Below are 20,134 nucleotides of genomic sequence, written 5' to 3'. Positions count from 1 at the left end.
CAGAGTCTTCCTGCCACCTGCCCCCGAGCTCTCAAAACGAAATGTGGTCTTTACAAGGCCTGGAATGTGAGCCTCTCGCTTGGGGATCGGGTTCTGTGGTACAGCTTGACCTCATGGTCCCATGATGTCGTCCCAGAAGTGATAAGGCACATAGCTTCCTACGGAGTCATAGAATTCCCCGATGGAGGAGAAGAATGGTCACCATTCTGAAAGCAATTGTGCGGGGGACAATGGGCAGGAGCCTGGGAGAACGGCTCATTTGCATAAAGCAAAAGGGCGATGATGGGGGCCTCCCGGCTCCCAGGACCAAGTCCTTCATCCCAGGGTCCCTAACCGTCAGGTAGGGAAATAACAGATGCATAGAACATTATGAAAAGTAAGGAATCCTTAAGAATGTCTACTTCTGGCGTTTACCAAGGTAAAACACACACACACACACACACACACACACACACACACACACACACACACACACACACACACACACACACACACACCCCTCCCCTTTCTCTGACGCTGTTCGTTCCTTCTGTTTGTTCAAGGAATCCTACGAGGATCTGAGAATCCTAGAGCTTGAAAGAACCTTGAGGGTCCTTTTCCAACCCCTTGTTTCAACGATCATGGCCCAGAAAGTCTAAGTGCTGTGCCTGCCCAAGGTCGTACACAATGAATCAGTATGTCACTGTGTCTTTATTTCCTTGGAATGCTGCACAATGCTTGTCACACGCAGTAAGTCGGTTCTCTAAGCTGTTCGATTTTGGAGAGAAGGGATGACAGCCAGGATTAGAACTCACATGTTTGACTTCCAGGCAGATTCTCTTTATATCATCTCACACCCACTTCCAAGGTTTTTGAAAATGTGTTTCAGCTGCTGTTGATCTGTCTTCCGGCTGCATGTGCTCAGCTCTTCCTGACTCAGCATTTTGCGGGAAACATATTTAGAAAGGGCACTCGTAGCAAAGGGCAGGCAGACACATGGCCACAAGCTGGCCTCCATGCTCAGGAGAGTCCATGTCATCAGTGTCTGCACCAGGGGACCACTGACCCTGAAGGTCTGTTACCAGCCAGCAGAGTATGGGCAGTGAGGGGCTTCTCAAACCGGGTCCATGTTGCCTATTTCGAGGGTGGAGGGCTTTTGCCCAGAAAGCCTATAAACATTGCTACCGGCTGAAACTCGTCGCTGCAGTTTTGGTGTGAGCCGTGGCTCTTGTTCCTCTCCCCCTCCCCGCCTGACGTCGATTTGCAAAGAGCACATCTGGCACTGGGAATTATTTTTCTGGCCACTGCACGAGGGTGTGGCTTCTAAAAATATTCACACAGTCGGGCGGCAGAAAGAATGAGAGCAATGCGCTTCTTTGGGTTGCATTCCGTACTTCGCGGAGAAGCATGTCTACCAAAATAGACACCCAGCACAGCATTAATTTGCAATTAATAAAAATGGGCCAGCTTCACATCCCACTCTCTGGGAGAATGGAATGCGGACAATTCCCATAGACAGCTCCTGTAAAAGTGCCTGACAATGAGAAGAGGGCCAGGCCCCAGGGTCAGCAGACCTCCACAAAGAGGGCTGGGAATTTGGTGAGCTCCCAGGGCTCAGAGTAGAGGGACGTAGGGGAAATGGCCCGTTGCCCCTGATGACAATGGAAGTGCCTGCTGCTGTGGATAAGAAGAGCAGCTTTGAATGGCCAGGGCTGAGTCAAGATGGAAACCCCGAGGCTTAACAAGACCAAGAAGGGCAGCTCAGGGTACGGGCCTCTGGGCTTTGAGTATGTGAATGTGAGGATGCTGCATTCATGCATTAATGAATCCATTCATTTGTTTGTTCATTGGTCCACTCATGTGTATGTGTCTGTATACATACATGTCCATGAATGCCTGCATTCACTCTTCCATTCCTGCACTTATCCATTCAGCAAATTGAATACCTCCCATGAGCACTATTTATTTGCCCACAGATATTTACTAAGTTCCTACGGTATACCTGGCGTGGTGCTGGATGCTGGGAATTTAATAGTGAACCAGATGGCCAGGTCCTTGTCTTCTTGGAGCTCAGAATCTAGCTGTTGTTAAACCAGAAGTAATAATGAGGCATGAGAGAGATACAGAGGTGAATGAGGAAGGTAGGGTACCTGTCCGAATGGACTTAGAATTCCAGTTGGGGACACAAGCAGTAAACAAATATGTAGTGTAATTCTCTGGTGGTGATGAAAATCCATGCAGGATGAGGGTGGGGAATGACAGGTGTTATTTTAGCTAGGGGGTGGGGGGCAGTCAGAGAAGGTCCCTTGCCTAGGACACAACTCCTCAAATCCACCAGACTTTTTGACCTTGGCACACACAGTTGCCTCTGCCTGGAATGCTCTTCCTACTGCTCTTTGCCTACCCTTCCTTAGAGTTTCAGCTTGAAGGCCTCTTCTTCCAGGAAGCCTTCCCTGATCCTCATCTCTTAGGCCCAGGTGGCTCTGCTGTGTGCCTCATAGTCCCTTTGTAATCTGTCGTGGAAGTGCTGAGGAGGAAGTGGTGGGCCTGAACTATGGGCAGATCGGAAAGCCTTTGCCGAGGCAGTGGCAATTGAACTGGGTTTTGAAGGATGGCTAGGAGTTTGATAGAAAGGAATGTGATGATGGCCTTCCAAGGGGAAGGAGCAGCAAGCACAGGAGCAGGGCAGGGCATGGAGGCTAGACAAGGAAAGTAACCTTTCTGGAGCCCCTGCTAGAAGCCAGAACCCTGTGGCAGACCTTCCCCACGCCTTATTTCATCTGGTTCTCAGAATGTCTCCACTGGGGTGGGTCTGGTTACCCCCATTTTACAGATGAGGAAGCTCCTGCAGCTAATAAGCAATGGGTTTGCCTACAAACCTAAGGTTCTTGGACTCCAAAGACCAGGCACCTGATAGATTCTCTACTACACCCACCCAGATTTGCCCTAAATCCAACAGAGCATACTCACACTCGCAAGGGGAGGCCACTTTTTTCATCCTTGCTTCAGCTGGCCTTACCTTGTATATAGGCAGCCTGCAGACAGCTGTCCCTGGGGGAGGCTCTCCAAGTGCCGACGGTGGCCACGGCCAGGTTGCCTGAGTCACCGTGGCCAGAGTAGCCATGCGGGGCTGCCAGGGTCGAATGAGCTGGGTGGTTGCATGTTTGCATCCCCTGAGAGGCTGCGTCTTGGAGGTGCCTCAGTGAAGAGCTTCCCCAGCTGGCTTGGGGTCCCTTATTCCCCATCTCTCTCTCAAGAGGAGGTGTGACCTTAGATCTGACGGTGCAAGCTGACCCCACTCACTTTTTTTTTTTTTTTTTTTTTTTTTTCGGTACTTGGGCCTCTCACTGTTGTGGCCTCTCCCACTGCGGAGCACAGGCGCCAGGCGTGCAGGCTCAGCGACCATGGCTCACGGCCCCAGCCGCTCCGCGGCATGTGGGATCCTCCCGGACCGGGGCACGAACCTGTGTCCCCTGCATCAGCAGGCAGACTCTTAACCACTGCGCCACCAGGGAAGCCCCCCACTCACTTTTGCTCACCATTTCACTCTGTACCCTTCACTTCCTGACAACCCGAGTGAGGCTGTCACGGGAAAGCCACAGCAGTGACCGCCAGGGCCCGACAGAGCCATGGAGTGTGTCTTTCTGGAGAGCGACACAGAAAGCCCGTTTCCTCCTCAGCCACCCGAGAGCAATAACTCCCCTTAATGTGGAGCTTTACAGCCAGTGCAGCTCTTCAGCCACATCTCAGGCCAGCTGCTGTCCTGCCCTGGGCCTCAGCTTTCTCATCTGCAAAATGGAGATAACAGTGGAACCCTGCTCGTTGGGTTGGTGTGAGGATTTAATATACGTCGCGCTCACAGAACAACGACCGGCATGTAGCAGTGCTGCTGTTATTATTATTATCTCATTTAATCTGATTTTGCTTTTCACAACACCGTGTGGTAGAGGCTATTGCAATTCCCTTTTCCAACAAAGGAAACAGAGACTCAGGTGAAAGGAGTGATCGCTAGCATTGACCGAAGGCCCACTATGTGTAAGGTGTGGTTTAAGGCACTTTACATCTATCAATTCATTTGATTTCGTATCCGCCCTGTGAGGTAGGTTACATTATAATCATCACTGCCCCCCCCCATTTTACAGTTGAAGGAACACAGGTTCAGAGTGACTGACGTGCAGCGGCTCCCCTGGGGACCATGTGACAATGCAGTTGCTGACTCAGTAGGTCTGGGGTGGGGCTCCCAGCTGTTGCTGATGCTGCTGGTGCATCTGGTAGAAGGCGAGGTCAGGATTTGAACTCAAACCCAGCATCCCTTACTTCTCCTGTCGTACAGTGCAGCCTCTCACGTTGGACATGCTTATTTCGGAAACGAATGATAGTCATTTCTCTTGGCTCTTTGGTGGGCACTGGCTCCGAGCAAACAGTTGTTAAGTAGACCAAACCACCAGCATTATCCTAATGGCTGTAGTTTATAGAGTCAGCCAGTACCAGGACTCTTCCAGGGGCTTTACGTGCATGTCTTCAATCCTCAGAACAGCTTTAGAGGTGGGTTCTATTATTATTCCCGTTTTGCCGATGAGGAAATTGGTGGCAGTTCCCACCCATGATCTAGCAGTGCCAAGTCCAAGGTTAGCCCCAGGTGCTTCTGGCTTCACAACCTCTGATCTGTCCAGTGCACTTCCTCTCAGACTCTGCCAATAACTGTCAGACCGTTGCTTTTATTATCATCAACATCAGCATCCTTTCCCAGTGGTTAATCATCAGCAAGCTGATCCTTCCTTTTTCACTGGGTGAGCTCACAGGGATTATTCACAGTGATCCGAGGTTAATCCCCTTTTTAAAAAATGGTGGTAAAACATGTGTAATGTAAAGCTTACCATTTTTAGGTTTTCGGTCCAGTGGCATTAATACATTCACATCGTTGTGCAACCATCACCACCATGAATCTCCAGAACTTTTGCATCTTCCCAACCAGAAACTCCGTGCCCATTCACCACTAACTCCCCGTGCCCCCTCCCCCAGCCCCTGGCAACCGCCCTTCTACCTTCTGTCTTGATGAAGTTGACTCCACTAAGTACCTCACATAGGTGGAATTATATACTATTTATCTGTTTGCGTCTGGTTTGTTTCACTTAGCATAATGTCTTCAAAGTTCATCCATGTTGTAGTGAGGTTAATTCTTTTGAAATGTGAATAATCACTTCCCACTTTGTATAACTCTGATTTTCATCCAGCAGGGCACACCTCTAGAAAGGTTTGAAAACAACAAAAACTCCAGAAATTAAGGACATGAGTGTTGATATCCTTTTCAGAGTCCAGGCTGAACTGAATAGCCCAGTGTGAGGACAGAGGGTGGTTCTGAACGGGGCGGGGCAACAGCCCATCACCAGCAAAGTGGTTACCTTTCTCCAAAGGTTACCAGTGTGTCGGCAAAATACAACTTTGAAAGCAAAGCTGGATGCCTCCTTGGTGGAGTCAGCCTCGATACACAACTGATGTTCTGTTACAGAGAATCGTACAGAACCCAACGTTCCCGTAGCTGTTCTGTCTGTGACCTTCGGCGGAGCTTCTGAAGTCCTCTAACCTTCAGTTGCTTCACTTACAGAGCGAGGGGCCAGATTAGTTCACCGCTTACCGCTCCTCCAGGTTGGAACCATTTCTGGGATTCCCTTTTGTTTTATTATGTTTAAAATCATTATTTCCCCAATTTTCCAAATGTCTTTTCTTTTGTTCTCTTCATGGATTTTGCCTTTTCCTAGTATCTTCTGTGCTACTTCACTTTCATACTTTTATTTAGTGCAATTCACTTAAGAAATCATGTGTATTTGAAAAAGAAACCTTACATAATTACCTCCAATGGAAAACCAGTATTGTTTTGAGTATCATGAAGCTAATAAAGCTACCCAGGTGGATTTAAAGGTGGGACACGGATTTGAGCTCCAGCTTTGTAAAATGCTTAAAATAGTCATTGGCACGTACTTTATGTCATTTAATTTTCACTATGACACCGTGGGGGTGGATACTATTCCTACCTCCATTTTACAGATGGGAAATTGAGGCTTTGAGAAGTTTTATACAGTGGCCATTTCCCATCTTATAGTTGATATAAGCTCCATACGGCGTGGAATCTTAGAGCTGCAGCCCAAGTTTAAGTGGCTCACGGATGGAGAACTCTGTGTGTGTGTGTGTGTGTGTGTGTGTTGATTAATATTTCTTTTCCACCGAAGTGCCAAGAACATGGACTAATCTAGATTTCTATTAATCTTATGTCAGCCACAATGACAGTTTAACTGGGAGAGGCTGATAAAGATCAGTCTGTGAGGATGGGAGTGGGCCGAAACATAAACACACTTCTCAGAAGGGCTACAAAGAAAGCAAGAATGCCCAGACTCGGAGCACTGCTGGTGTGTGTGTGGGGATTTGCACGTGGTGGTGGCGGGTGCCTCTCACGTGTGTGTGTGTGTGTGTGTGTGTGCGCGCGCGCGCCTGTGTTTGGAAGCTCACGCAGTGCCCCAGATGCCGCCGACGTTCACGGTGCTGTGTCGGTTCCTGCCTTGGCCGACTTCTCGGGATGTTCCAGGGCTGCAGCTGGTCCCTTCCTGTCCCGATTGACAGCGTACACTTCATAAAGCTTCCAGCCAACTTCCTGCAAGCTGGTCAGGGGCCTCGATAAGAAAGTGGAATTCAGGGCAATTAAGTGCAAGCTGAGCCCCGAGAATGCGTTTTCTGAGGGCGGTTGTGCGCCAGCTGCTTTCAGTGCCGTTCCGTTCATTCAGGGGTGACTTTTACAAAGTAGCCTTCTTCTGGGCGCTGCCTTCAAAACAGAGCCTCAGCTGGGCTGTTGTGTGAATCACTCATCCTGTTCATAAGCTTCAAGTGGACATCAGTTTGGGGCAGGGCGGAGGTCCGCAGAGGCTCAGCGTGGAAGGCTGGCTTAGACTGGGTGAGATCTGCAGATTACCCAGGGGCAGCGCTGGGCAGTGGTGTGAACCTTTAGAGACACTCGGTTTACATTGTTGCTTGCTAGGTAGCTCTCCTGAGACGAATAGCCTAATTTCCCTAAACCTCAGTTTTCTCATCTGTTAAGTGGGTTTTTTAAAATTATGGTAGAATATCCATAACATAAAATTTACCATTTTAACCACTTTTAAATGTAATACATTCACATGGTTGTGTAAATGGGATTTTAGATAGGATTAGAGAGTGTAAGGTGCTTAGAACCATGCCTGATATAATTGGAGGTTGTTCTGTAAGTGGTAACTAAGTTTACTATTATTATTTTGTATTATCTACTAATTGTCTTGTGCTTTTCAAAGTATAATGCCTATTCTGGTGACAGGTGTTTCTTGGGTGAGGGCAGGTGCTCAGCAGTGGATGTTACAGAGATGAGGGGCAGATGTGGAACCGCCACCTGCCTCGGGGGACTCAGCCTAGTAGGCAAGGTGAATTTATATACATAAAATATATATATTTGTATATACATATGTACATACATATGTAAGTACATATGTAATATAACATGAATGTATGTGATATCTGTGATGATATGTACGTGTATGATATATACATTATACACATATATGTGATAATACATATATACGTGTAACATATATACCTTATATGTATATATGATTAGGTGCACACACACACACAGAAGAGCACTGCCATAAGGGATAGCCAAACACTTCAAGAAACCAAAGGAGAAGAGAGTGATTCCAAGGGGTGTGCGATACAAGAGAAGCAAGTTTAGGGAAAACATTTTTTTTTTTTTAACATTTTTATTGGAGTATAATTGTTTTACAATAGTGTGTTAGTTTTTCCTTTACAACAAACGGAATCAGTTATACATATACATATGTTCCCATATCTCTTCCCTCTTGCATCACCCTCTCTCCCACCCTCCCTATCCCACCCCTCTAGGTGGTCACAAAGCACAGAGGTGATCTCCCTGTGCTATGCAGCAGCTTTAGGGAAAACATTTGCCTGGAACTTGCAGACAAAGTTTCAAGGCACTTTTTCGTGCATGTTGATTAATTCTTTTTTAAAAAATCATTCTCACAATAATCCTGTGATCCAGAAGAGGATAGGGGTGATGGGTTTCCATTTTCTGGTGGTAAACTGAGGCTCAGAGTAGCTAAGGGACCTGCCCCATGTCACACAGATGGCTAGTGGCAGAGTTTGGGCTGCAATATGATGGCTCAGAACCCGGTGCTGTGGGTCCATTTCATCTAGGGTCCCAAGGTGGGCAGAATACAGTTCTGATTGGTGCGTAGGTCTATAAAAGGTGCGGATTTCCAGTGCACAGGTAGGTACGTACACCACTGTGGATGAAGGCAGTGAGATTTTAGGTAGGCCACAGACGGACGGGTCTCAGATGAATAGTTACACACTTTAGTGTTCATCAGAAACATCGAGCATGTGATTCTGTGGGTATTTCTCAGGACAAGTCTACACTGACGTGAAAACAGAGTCCTTGCAAGGAGTGACTTTAAGTAACAGAGCATGCAGTGGGTGCCAGGGACTGCAGTCGGGAATCACTGGCCCGCTTGTGCCAACTGGTCCTTTCATGAAAGCTCAGGGCTGCAGAGAAAAGGGTGACCCAGCTGGCAGGGCCACGCAGGGGCGCCTCAGCTGCTTGGGTCTGTGTGGTGTGAGCTGAGTCAATGCAGACGCTGACTGTAATGCTAACAGGCTCCCTGGGTCTTGCTCCTCTTTGTAGATTGCCGACTTTGGGCTTTCCAACCTGTACCAGAAGGACAAGTTCTTGCAAACGTTCTGTGGGAGCCCCCTCTATGCCTCTCCCGAAATTGTCAACGGGAGGCCTTACCGAGGGCCAGAGGTGAGCAGCTTGCCTGGTGTGTATGGTGGGGGGGCTGGAGGGGAGAAAAGAACTGAACCTAGGAATACTTAAAAAACCAAACAAACATAAAAGCAAGCAAACAAAAAACCGTTTCCTTATGATTATAAAAGCCATAATATACACACCTGGGAGAAAAATCCAGAATAGCCTAAAAGAGAAAATAAAGTTGCCTGCAATCTCCCCACAAGAGATAACCACTTAGGGCTTCCCTGGTGGCGCAGCGGTTGAGAATCCGCCTGCCGATGCAGGGCACACGGGTTCGTGCCCCGGTCTGGGAAGATCCCACATGCCGCAGAGCGGCTGGGCCCATGAGCCACGGCCGCTGAACCTGCGCGTCCAGAGCCTGTGCTCTGCAACGGGAGAGGCCACAATAGTGAGAGGCCCACGTACCGCAAAAAAAAAAAAAAGAAGAGATAACCACTTAATATTTATGTGACTTCTTCTTAGGCTTTTTTTTCCAGTGTATATCTTGTATTTCAAATAATTGAGGTCACTATATATGTGTATATCTCGCCTTTTATTACTAACTTAAAATTGTGACTCTTCTGAATTTGTTATTACTAAAAACATGGTTTTTAATGATGACATAATGTTTTATTGTATGAATATACTGTAATTTATTTAATCACTTCCCTAGTGTTAGACAGATTGTTTTCAGTTTTTCCCTAATATAATAAAACAAGCAAAACAGAAAGCAAACAGCCTCACCCTGCAGTGAATCTTTCTGCGTGTATTTTTGACAGCATGTATTTCTGATCAAGGAAATACATTTTAATTGCATCTTCTGATTCATGAGAAATACATTTCTCTATGTGCCTAAAGCTTTCAGGGCCACTGTAAGACACAGGTATGTGAAAACATCATTTTGAAAGTGGGTGAGTTGTGACTGACTCTTCATTTTTAAAGAGATAGTTCTATTTATAGAGAGATTCATCCACTCACGATCCTTTAAGTAGCAGCCATTCAGTGGGTTGAAATGTTTCCTTCCAAATATTTATCTGCTTGAGAGTGTTTGGGGCAGGGCTAGAGGGTAAAGAGATGGATGCCAAGAACCTCCATCACTTGCAGTGAGGAGAAAGTCTTTCCGAAACAAGAATGTAAGGGAGGAGCCTAAGATCCAGTTTACAACATTGCAGAAACTTGACACTGTAAATTTATCACAGATAATGAATGCTACTTTGATCCTCCATGATCCATTTCCGAGGTTACAAGCTGGCAGCCTGTGATCTGGCCAGCAAGAGTGCTTTATTTGGCCATCTTTCTAAAAAAAAATTGAACATTTGATAAATGGGAGATTTCACATAAAAGTCTGTTTTCTGACTTCTCTTGAAACACCAAAGGATCTAGCAGTGCTGGGCCTGTATTACTATGTGACAGCAGCTAGCCAGAGGAGGCTGCCTGTGTAAGATGGGTGAATGCCCTCTACAGTTTATCTTCAAACCAACACTCCACGTGGTACCCCACCGTCTCTCTTTCTTTGTTCATGTTTGTTGTCTGCCTGGCTCTTGTAAGCATTTGAGTTTGCAACCCCTGATCCGTTTGAAGAAGGTGCAGGATTCCTGGATTAGGAGTCAAGAACCCCATGTTCCAGTCTTACCTCCATCACTGGGATGGGGAGGGGCCTCTGGAGAAACCATTTAACTTCCTTGGGCCTCAGTATTCTCATCTGCCAAATAGGGCTGAAAATAATCCGGGGCCCTACCTGTTTCACAAAACTATAGTGAGGATCAAAGAATATCATCTATTCAAGAAAGTTCTTCTATGGGTTGGGACCGTTGGTCTCAGTTTGCAACGAAAAGGTCAGGCTCTGAAACAGGCCCCAGGTGCACTGCATATCAGGTGTCAGGCTGCGGGTGGGAACCTGTCTGCCAGGTGCTAAATTCCATTCCTGGGGTCGTTGAGGGTGGCTGCTCATGGTCTGTGATGCTAATGGTTTGGAAGGGAATCTACTTCCCAGCTCCTATATGTCTTGTCTCTCTGCTCCAGGTGGACAGCTGGGCCCTGGGCGTGTTGCTTTACACTCTCGTTTATGGAACAATGCCCTTCGATGGTTTCGATCACAAAAACCTCATTCGGCAGATCAGCAGCGGAGAGTACCGGGAGCCCACGCAGCCCTCAGGTGTGTGCCCATGGAGGGTCAGCGGTTAAGCCGGGCGAGGCCAGCTCACACCTTCTGCTTCTGTGTCAGTGTCTGTAAGGAGACTCCTGCTTTTCCTCTTTCCTCCCCCCAGATCTTTGCCTTCTGGCAGAGCTGGCTTATTAGGCCACTTTCCCCAAACCTTCCCACTGTGATATTTCCAGAACAGTTGTTCTACTCTGCAGGCTAGGAGTCCTGTTTGCTTGCTGTGTGAACTTGAGCAAGGCCCTTATTACCCTGTTTCGTTTCTGTTTCTCCGCTATAAATTCACATTTTGGAAAAGGTATTACGTGAAGTCCCTTCCAGTCCACGTAGACATAAAACCCCCTCAGTAGACTCTAAGGGTGGAGCTGCTCTTCTGCACACCTTGCCCTGGCCGGGGGGTGTGGCACATGGGTGCTGTTTCATGACCTGTTGCCACAGAACAAGTCTATCCCATCCCGCTCCCACACCCAAACGCAGCAGTTTAAACAACATCTATTAGCTGTTATCTCTTGATTCCCTGGATTGGTTAGAGCTTTTCTGGCCTGCCTTGGGGTTTCTCCTACAGTTGCAATCAGACGGTAGCTGGAGTTGGGGCTGATTGTGGGGACACCTCGGGGCCCCTCTGTGTGGGCTCTCTCCCCATGAGCTGCCTCCCCAGGCCTCTCTCTCTAGGAAGGAGCGTGGACTTCTTACATAGCAGCTCAGGGCTCGAAGATGGAGGAAGAAGCAGCTGCCAGGCCTTCTTAACGTCTGCTTGGAAGCCAGATGATGTCACTTCTGCCACGTTCTATTGGTCAAAGCGACCAAGGCCATAAGCTCCACCTCTTGATGGGAGAGTGTTGTGTGGGTACAGAAGGGGTGTGTACAGATGGCCATATTTGGAATGTGGTTAACAGACACTTCGTATATTGCAGTACACGCATCCTACATGTGTATATACACACACACAGTTGATTCTCATTATTTGCTGCAGTTGTGTCCTATAACATTGCTATGAACACTGAGTTTGTGAATGCGGAAGCGCTAGGGAAATACAGGGCTCGACTCCTGGGAGCCTCTGATCACAGCGTTTTTGTCAGCTGATCAATCTGTATCCTTGTTTTATGTATATTTCTGTTTAAAGACGCCTCATTTAAAATATATTGTTGATTCATGAACATCGAACTTTCGGCCAACAGCACTTTAACTCATGCCTGAATGAGGCTTATCTGACTCATATGTTTCCTCCATAAGGTACATCACTGCCTTCTTGCCCTTAGAATCCCCAGATAGCACTTCAGCACCATGCTTGGGGGCCATTTTAAACAGTGAAATCACCAATACAAAGTGCAAATATGTGAACAGCGTGAACTAAAGGGACTGTGAAGAGGACACTTGCTTACAGCATGAGAGCAGAAACAAGAAGGCAGTGCCTTGTCACCTGATTCTGCTTCAGCTGGGAACACACATGTGCACTGGGGGGGCCAATTCACATTTTTTGCCACTTTGTGGAAAGCACCTTGAGTATTGATTTGGGGGTTACAAACACATTTTAATGAGTAGGCGAATTTACAAATACAGAATCTGTGAATAATGAGCATTGACTATTTTATATGTATCAATAGGTATAGATATGCAGATATCTATATCTGTACATTTTTTCAATAAGCCGTCCCGTGTGTTCTGTTTGTTTGTTTGTTTGTTTTTAGAAAATTCAGGGTGAACTCTATGGCAGCCTTTTTGCCTGACCAGCTAACTTGCGTCAACACAGTTTCTGGTACACTACAGGGGTTCAGAAAATATTTATTGACCTAATGAATGAATATCCTGTTACTTTTCAGGGGTGCAGGGCTCACCCCTGGCTCCATTGCCAGGTCCCGGCCAGCTACTCATTAGCTACATAAGTAGCTGAGGGGAGGTGGCGCCTTCCCAGGATATAATTCAACCCCCATTTGGGGAGCACAGTTTGATCTTAAAAGGCAATTTATAAGCTGTGAGAGTCTGTTGGTTCCTGTGGCCTCCTCAACATCGCTTTGGGGCTTTCCCCTAATTCTTTGGCAGCAGAAATTGACAAATGGAGTTTTTCAGACAGGCGGTAAACTGATGGCAGATAGAGATCAGCTCTCTGATCTGACAGCTTGGTAGGCTATGGCTTATGTCAGAGAGGGACAGGAGGTGAGCATTCGGTGTGGGATTCAGAGCCTGGCCAAGGCCCGGGTCAGGCCAGCCTTGGGGACGGCCCCCTCTCAATGCCAGGTATGAACACCTCTCCATCCTTCTCTGTCTCTCCCTCTCATGAGAAGCCTTTCCCTTGCCACCTGAGCCCTAAATTTCCTTTTTGTGCTGACACATTTTCCTGGTGACCTGAGCGCTGTGCGTTTATATAAACCTAACTTTGGAGGAGTAAAAGCCATGGTAATCCATACCTGTTTTCCCATTTAGTAAAATGATATCCACCGAAGGAATGGTAGGGGCCCCTGCTTGGGGTCGGGTCTGGATTCTTTTGGTTACCTGGCCTTCCCCATTTTATAAAGATCTGAGCTGATGGAAAATCAGCAGTTTGACAGTCCGTCAGTAGCGTGGAGAAACATGCCAGGCTGTGATAGCCCACTGGCCTGTGGCCCTGAGTCTCGATGATGCTTTCTGATGTACAGTCTGGAAGACGACGGCTTTTCCTGCTCCATAGTGTGGCTGCGCCAGGGCTCCATTTAGAGTTTTCCTCAAATGAGTGTGTCTCCTTTGCGCCCCCGGAGCGTCAGCTTTGTAAAGCCCCAGACTCCCGTAATGTGTGTTGTTTCTTCTGCTTCTTGGCTCACAGATGCCCGAGGCCTCATTCGGTGGATGTTGATGGTGAACCCCGACCGCCGGGCCACCATCGAGGACATTGCCAACCACTGGTGGGTGAACTGGGGCTACAAGAGCAGCGTCTGCGACTGCGATGCCCTTCACAGCACCGAGTCCCCGCTCTTAGCCCGCATCATCGACTGGCACCACCGTTCCACAGGGCTACAGGCTGAGGCTGAAGCCAAAATTAAGGGCTTGGCCAAACCCGGGGCCCCCGAGGTCATGCTGGAGCGGCAGCGGTCGCTGAAGAAGTCCAAGAAGGAGAACGACTTTGCTCAGTCCGGCCAGGACTCGGTGCCGGAGAGCCCATCCAAGGTGAGTTCCAAGCGGCCCAAAGGGATCCTGAAGAAGCGGAGCAACAGCGAGCATCGCTCTCACAGCACCGGCTTCATCGAAGGCGTCGTCAGCCCTGCCTTACCCCCCGCTTTCAAGCTGGAGCAGGACTTGTGCCGGACCGCCGTGCCCCTGCCAAGCGCCCCCGAGGCGGAGGTGCCAGCTAAACTCAGCCCCAAACAGTCGGCCACGATGCCCAAGAAAGGCATCTTGAAAAAGACCCAGCAGAGAGAATCGGGTTACTACTCGTCCCCGGAACGCAGCGAGTCTTCGGAGCTGCTGGACAGTAACGATGGGCTGGGTGGCGGTATCCCCTCCCCGAGCCCCCCGGATCCGGCCAGGGTGACGTCCCACAGCCTCTCCTGCCACAGGAAGGGCATCTTGAAACACAGCAGCAAGTACTCAGAGGGCACCATGGACCCGGCCCTGGCCAGCCCCGAAATGCCCACACTGGAATCCTTGCTGGAGCCCGGCATCCCTGCCGAGGGCCTCTCCCGGAGCTACAGCCGTCCTTCCAGCGTCATCAGCGACGACAGCGTCCTGTCCAGCGACTCCTTCGACTTGCTCGACTTGCAGGAGAATCGCCCTGCCTGCCAGCGCATCCGCAGCTGCGTCTCTGCCGAAAACTTCCTCCAGATCCAGGACTTTGAGGGGCTCCAGAACCGGCCCCGGCCCCAGTACCTGAAGCGGTACCGGAACCGGCTGGGAGACAGCAGCTTCTCCCTCCTCACGGACATGGACGATGTGACTCAGGTCTACAAGAAAGCGCTGGAGATCTGTAACAAACTCAACTAGCCCCCCAGGGTGCAGGGGTGGGTCGGGGTGGGTACGAGGGAGGAGTGGGAGCAGTGACTGGGCTACGGACAGAGCTGGTTACCTCTTTGCTGGCCATGACCACAGACTGAAAAAGGATTGGTGCTGTCTTGCTTTGGCCAAATTTGCAGCCTTGAGCCAGTGCCTACGAGGGAGAAGTGGGCTCTTGGCCAGTCCTGCCAACTGCCAGTCAGAAGTGGGATCCTCACGGGCATTTGCTTTATGGCACCTCCTAGAGTCCAGGGGAGGTGGTGTTGGCCAGCACTTAGGGGGTGGGGAGGGAGCGTATGGGAGAGGAAACGTTTCCCTAGTAGTCGTCCACGTGCTTCTGGAGGAGGGCAAGACAGACTGGGACCATCTGCTCTGAGTGAACTCAGAGCTCACTCCTTCTCTCCTCACATTAGCAGGTGTGGTCTGACTGCAGGGGGTGGGCACGTAGATTTCATCTGAGCTTGAATTGGTAATCGATGGATAGGGGCTGCTGGGTGTGCTGGTTTGAGCAGCCCAGACAGTGGGAAGCAGTGCTGTGATTGAATAGTAATGGCTGCCATGGGGATGGGAAGGGGTGCAGTAGCACTCATGCCGTGTAGTTGCGATCCTTGACCTGGCTAAGCCCTGGGAGTGCTAGTGTAGATCCCGTGGGATCTGTGTTATCTCTTTCATGCCACTGGTGTGGCATTTGTTAATTTGCTCCTCTACCTTGAATGGAAGACAGGGCCTTGGTCAGAGAGAGAGAGTGCTCTGAACACTGCTAAGGACTTAAGAGTCAGCCCATGGTGATTTTTTGGCTTTTTGTTGTCTGCCTCTTCCTTCCTGGTGTCTGCCTGGCTCTTCAGCACAACCTCCAAGGGGAGACAGGGAAAAAGAGGTGGTGTCAGAGGTCAAAACTATGGTGTATAACAGAGCTTGGAACCCTCTGTGATCTTTTGCAGATGAGTGGAAGTTGATCCACACCAGCAAGGGGACAGCTTGTCAATTTCTTTAACGTCTCAATATGAACTGGAATGCTGCCTTGTGGGTTCTGACCTGCGTGAATGTTTTGAATTGGATGTGATACCGTCCATAGTCCCCAGAGGAGTAACTCGCTCAACCATTTACCTTGTTTACTCATAGCAAACGGTTTCCCCATCCACTAAGCGTAGAATCCTCAGAGGTAGGCGAGTTTGCTTCTAGGGAGTTAGTGCGTAGGTGGGATATTTGGATGAGGAAAGGTAAGTCAGGCAGAAGATGTTTCCCTGTACGAATCTAGGTATTCTGTGTCCTACCTGCCTAGAACTCCTAGGCTTTAGGGGGAATGTTCCAGCCACTCAGATGAGCAGAGTGGGTTGGGAGGAAGCAGACAGGAGAGGGGACACTTCCCTGGAAGTCCTCCAGATGGTTCTGGAGGAGGCAGAAAAGAGGTGTGACAGGACTCTTAGCTTGAAAGGTAACATAGCTAACATAGTGTAACTTCTAGATACCCGGATTACAGGTGATCAGATGTCACGCCCACAGTGGGGCATCTTCAGATACTGAGTTTGGAATTAATGGTCTTATTTGGGAGTTTGGGACAACTTCAGGTTCTACTGGCTCCAGCTACTTGAAACTCTTGTTTCAGGATGGCTGACTTCTGAAAGCCACCTAGACATTTAAGGAGAACTAGTCTTGAGGGTATTTTGGGGAAAACCAACAGATAATATAGTTCATGGGGAGATGAGAAGGAATTCACCTTCAGGTACTAAGAACATTGATTAGAATGAAACTGCCCTATTCCCTAAGGAGATGGCTCCATTTCTCCCCTTGTCACCAGCTCTGGGGTTTTGGCTTGTGCATCCCTTCGGGCTGAGCTGAGTAGTGTAATATGGGAAGCTTTTTGGGTTTCCCTTCATTCAATTCCACCTCCTTCCTGAACTCCAACATAGGTTCAAAGGGAAACAAATTCTGTAGCTAGCAAACTGTGTATGGGGCGTGTGGGTGTGCGGAGGGCATTCTGCAATCTCTAAAGCTCCCTCCTTGTCTCATTTTACGCAACCTTTTCTGGATAGCCTGCACTGCCACACTGCTGGTCCCTCATGCATGGCAGCCAGCCTGGTTGGTAGCTGTCAGTATGACTTAGGTATAACACCTACCTACTGGTTGGTGTATTTTCCTTTTGCCCAAGTGATTGTGTCTGCTGGGTATTTTCCATCCTTACAATCTTCAAGTAAAAATGACACTATTAAGGAATGTCATTCTACCCCCATCCCCAAAACACATGTATGTTCTCTTTTGTCAATAGAACCAGACAGTGGATTGTGGTGAAGACAGTCCTCCACTCAGAGGAAGAGACCCTGAGTTGAATCCTGGTGTGCTGGTGGCCTTAGGCACCTGCAGTATTTCTGGGGCTGAGTTTTCCCTTCAGTGAGGGCTGGAGGGGTAGATTAGCTGGTCTCTCAGGCCTTGCCTAGTTCTGACATTCTGCTAACATCCTCTGATTCTAGATGTGATGTTGACTCTGTGCTTTTAAGGAGAAACTTGGAATAGAGGGACAAGCCCTCAAAGCAGCTCCATTGCTTCCTGATTAGGTCCTATCATCCCTTCCAGCCAATCCCAGCCAAGGAAATTATGCTTGATTCATTTCCATGGAATTACAAGTGAGAGACACTTTGATGACCTGGTGGACCAAGCAGGAGATTCAAGGTCAGCTCTCCTGGTCCTTTCCTTGCCTCTGTGGGCCTTTCAGTGTCTTAGTTTACACATCTGCCAAAGGAGTAGAATTATACTTCTTTTTACAGGTAAATTTCAAGGCATGATCAGTTTTCAGGAAGTGCTTCAAGACCCGAGGCAAAATGAAAATGCCAAGTACTCTCTGAATTTCCATACCTGTTAGAAGGTGCTGCTTCTGCAGATGACAAGGAGCATCTTTCAGGGTGAGAGACTCTGGTGAGTGTTGGCCACGCCTGCTGTCTTGAGTACAAATGTGAATGACTGACTGACTGCTTATTGCCAAACTGGAAATGTTCTGTAGGGATTTACTGGCATGGTATCATTCCTAGAAGAAAAAAAAAAAAGAGAGAAACTTGACTGCACATTTTTTTTAATCCGTGTTGTGACTTTTATTTAATTTCTATTTTTTTTTTTTTGGTAATAAAAAGTTGACTTTTTTATTTGAATTTGTCTTTTTTATTTATTGGTCTGAAAGGCATTTCAAAGGTATTATAATAATATATTGGTGTAACTTAATCGGTGCAACATGCTTTATGTCTCCAGTCAAAATTGGTTTTCATTCATTTGATTGGTTTGAGCCCAGGACAGCCTACAGGGGAAAAAAAAAAAAAAAGCTGGATAACCACCCAAAGTGTTTGTATTTTCATTGGAAACTGATTTGTCTTTTGTTTTTGTTTCTGTTTTTATTTTTAAATTAAATAAATTGCCATGAACTGAACTGGACTGGGACCTTGCTTCTTTATTTGGTTGTTTTTCTCTTAGTTAAGAGAATGACAGAATGGGTATAAGTAACAGAAACCCACCTGTTAGCTTAAGCACAAAAAGGGAATTTCTTCGAAGTTCTCAGAAGAGGAAACGTAGCTGGCCCTGCCGTTGCAACCAGAAACTGGAAAAGTAGGACCCAGGCCCTCTTTTCTGCTCCTCCTTGCATGCCAGTTTCATTCTTCTCCTTCTGTAGCCTCACTTTCTCCTCCCTGGTTTTATGACCCACCTTGGCTTATCCCATAGCTTCCAAATTTACATGTTCTCAGTTCTGGTTTCCAAAAAGTTGACCCTTTTCCCACAATCTGGACTAGAGATGGCATCAAAGGTTAACCCTTAACCACACTTAACTCCCCACATGTCAGTTTCCTCTGCCTGCCCCCTGCTTTGGCCTCCCTCTATCCCAAGGGCAGACAAAGCAATCTTGTGGTTTCTCTGAGTCCAAATCATTGGGCCATATTTCCTAATGGGGAAGGCCACTGCTCTGCCTATAATAAAATGCTGTCCTTAGTCCCATTTGCCATTGTTTTTTGTGCAAACAGACCCTCAGGAAGCTCTTGGAAAGAGGGATGAATAATAGGGTAAGACTGAGGAGTTCCTGGATCCCAGTCATGATATCAAATGACATCCAATCCTACCCCTAGTCTCTAATATTAGAGAGTCATGCTGTGCACTGAATATCAGTATTGGGGATCCAAGCAAGAGAAGTCTGACTTTCCAGCGGAAGTGCAACTTTCCAGTTTGGACATGATGATAGCTACTGAGTCAAATTTCTTCACCTCTTTGGGCCTCAGTGTTCTCATCTGACCCATGGGTATATTAATTGCTACCTTTGCCAAACTCTAACAGGGCTTTGAAGAAGGAAGGAGAGAATTTCTGTGAAGTTAGCCTGGGAGTAAAACTCATTATGAATGGGAAACTATAGTCCTTTCTTTACAGGCAAGTATTCACTGACTTTTACAATAGGACATTTGAGACAGTCTGCCTGGTCTGGAGACTCTTAATTCTTGCTTTGGTCTCTACTGTTATTAGCAAATGGGCTTGTCAGTCGTGCAGGATAAGAGACTAAGGGGAAGTTCACCTATAAGTGAACCCCTTTGGTTAAATGCTGGAGAGGGTGTGGAGAAAAGGGAACCCTAGTACGCTGTTGGTAGGAATGTAAATTGGTACAGCCACTATGGAGAACAGTATGGAGGTTCCTTAAAAAATTAAAAATAGAGATACCATATGATCTAGCAATCTCACTTCTGGGCATATATCTGGAAAAGGTGAAAACTCTAATTTGAAAAGATACATGCACCCCAATGTTCATAGCAGCACTATTTACAATAGCCAAGACATGGAAGCACCCTAAGTGTCCAGCAGATGAATGGATAAAGAAGATGTGACATATATATATATATATATATACATACACACACACACACACACACACACACACACACACACACTGGAATACTACTCAGCCATAAAAAGAATGAAATGTTGCCATTTACAGCAACATGGATGGACCTAGAGATGATCATATTGAGTGAAGTAACTCAGATAGAGAAATATTACCTGATATCACTTTATGTGGAATCTAAAAAATAATACAAACAGAAACAGACTCACAGACATAGAAAAGAGACTTATGGCTCCCAAAGGGGAAAAGAGGGGGAGGGAGGGATAAATTAGGAGTATGGGATTAATAGTACAAACTACTATGTATAAAGTACATAAACAAAGGATTTACTGTATAGCACAGGGAACTATGT

At 47.5% G+C, this 20,134-nt stretch overlaps 1 protein-coding gene across 2 annotated transcripts in view; it reads left to right on the top strand.

Moving 5' to 3' along the window:
• NUAK1 (NUAK family kinase 1) overlaps positions 1–18,333 on the top strand; it is a 70,216-nt gene extending 51,883 nt beyond the window's left edge. For both annotated transcript variants that reach the window (XM_059080736.2, XM_067010025.1), the window contains exons 5-7: positions 8,699–8,818; positions 10,826–10,958; positions 13,759–18,333. In XM_059080736.2, coding sequence (XP_058936719.1) covers positions 8,699–8,818; positions 10,826–10,958; positions 13,759–14,912 — 1,407 coding nt within the window. In that variant the 3' untranslated portion in view covers positions 14,913–18,333. The remainder of the gene's footprint in view (positions 1–8,698; positions 8,819–10,825; positions 10,959–13,758) is intronic.
• The last annotated feature ends 1,801 nt before the right edge of the window (positions 18,334–20,134 follow it).

Source organism: Kogia breviceps, chromosome 12, assembly GCF_026419965.1.
Source record: "Kogia breviceps isolate mKogBre1 chromosome 12, mKogBre1 haplotype 1, whole genome shotgun sequence".
Classification (NCBI taxonomy): domain Eukaryota; kingdom Metazoa; phylum Chordata; class Mammalia; order Artiodactyla; family Physeteridae; genus Kogia; species Kogia breviceps.
The sequence above is the reverse complement of the archived record's forward strand: the minus strand, read 5'-3'. Positions and strand labels throughout refer to the sequence as shown.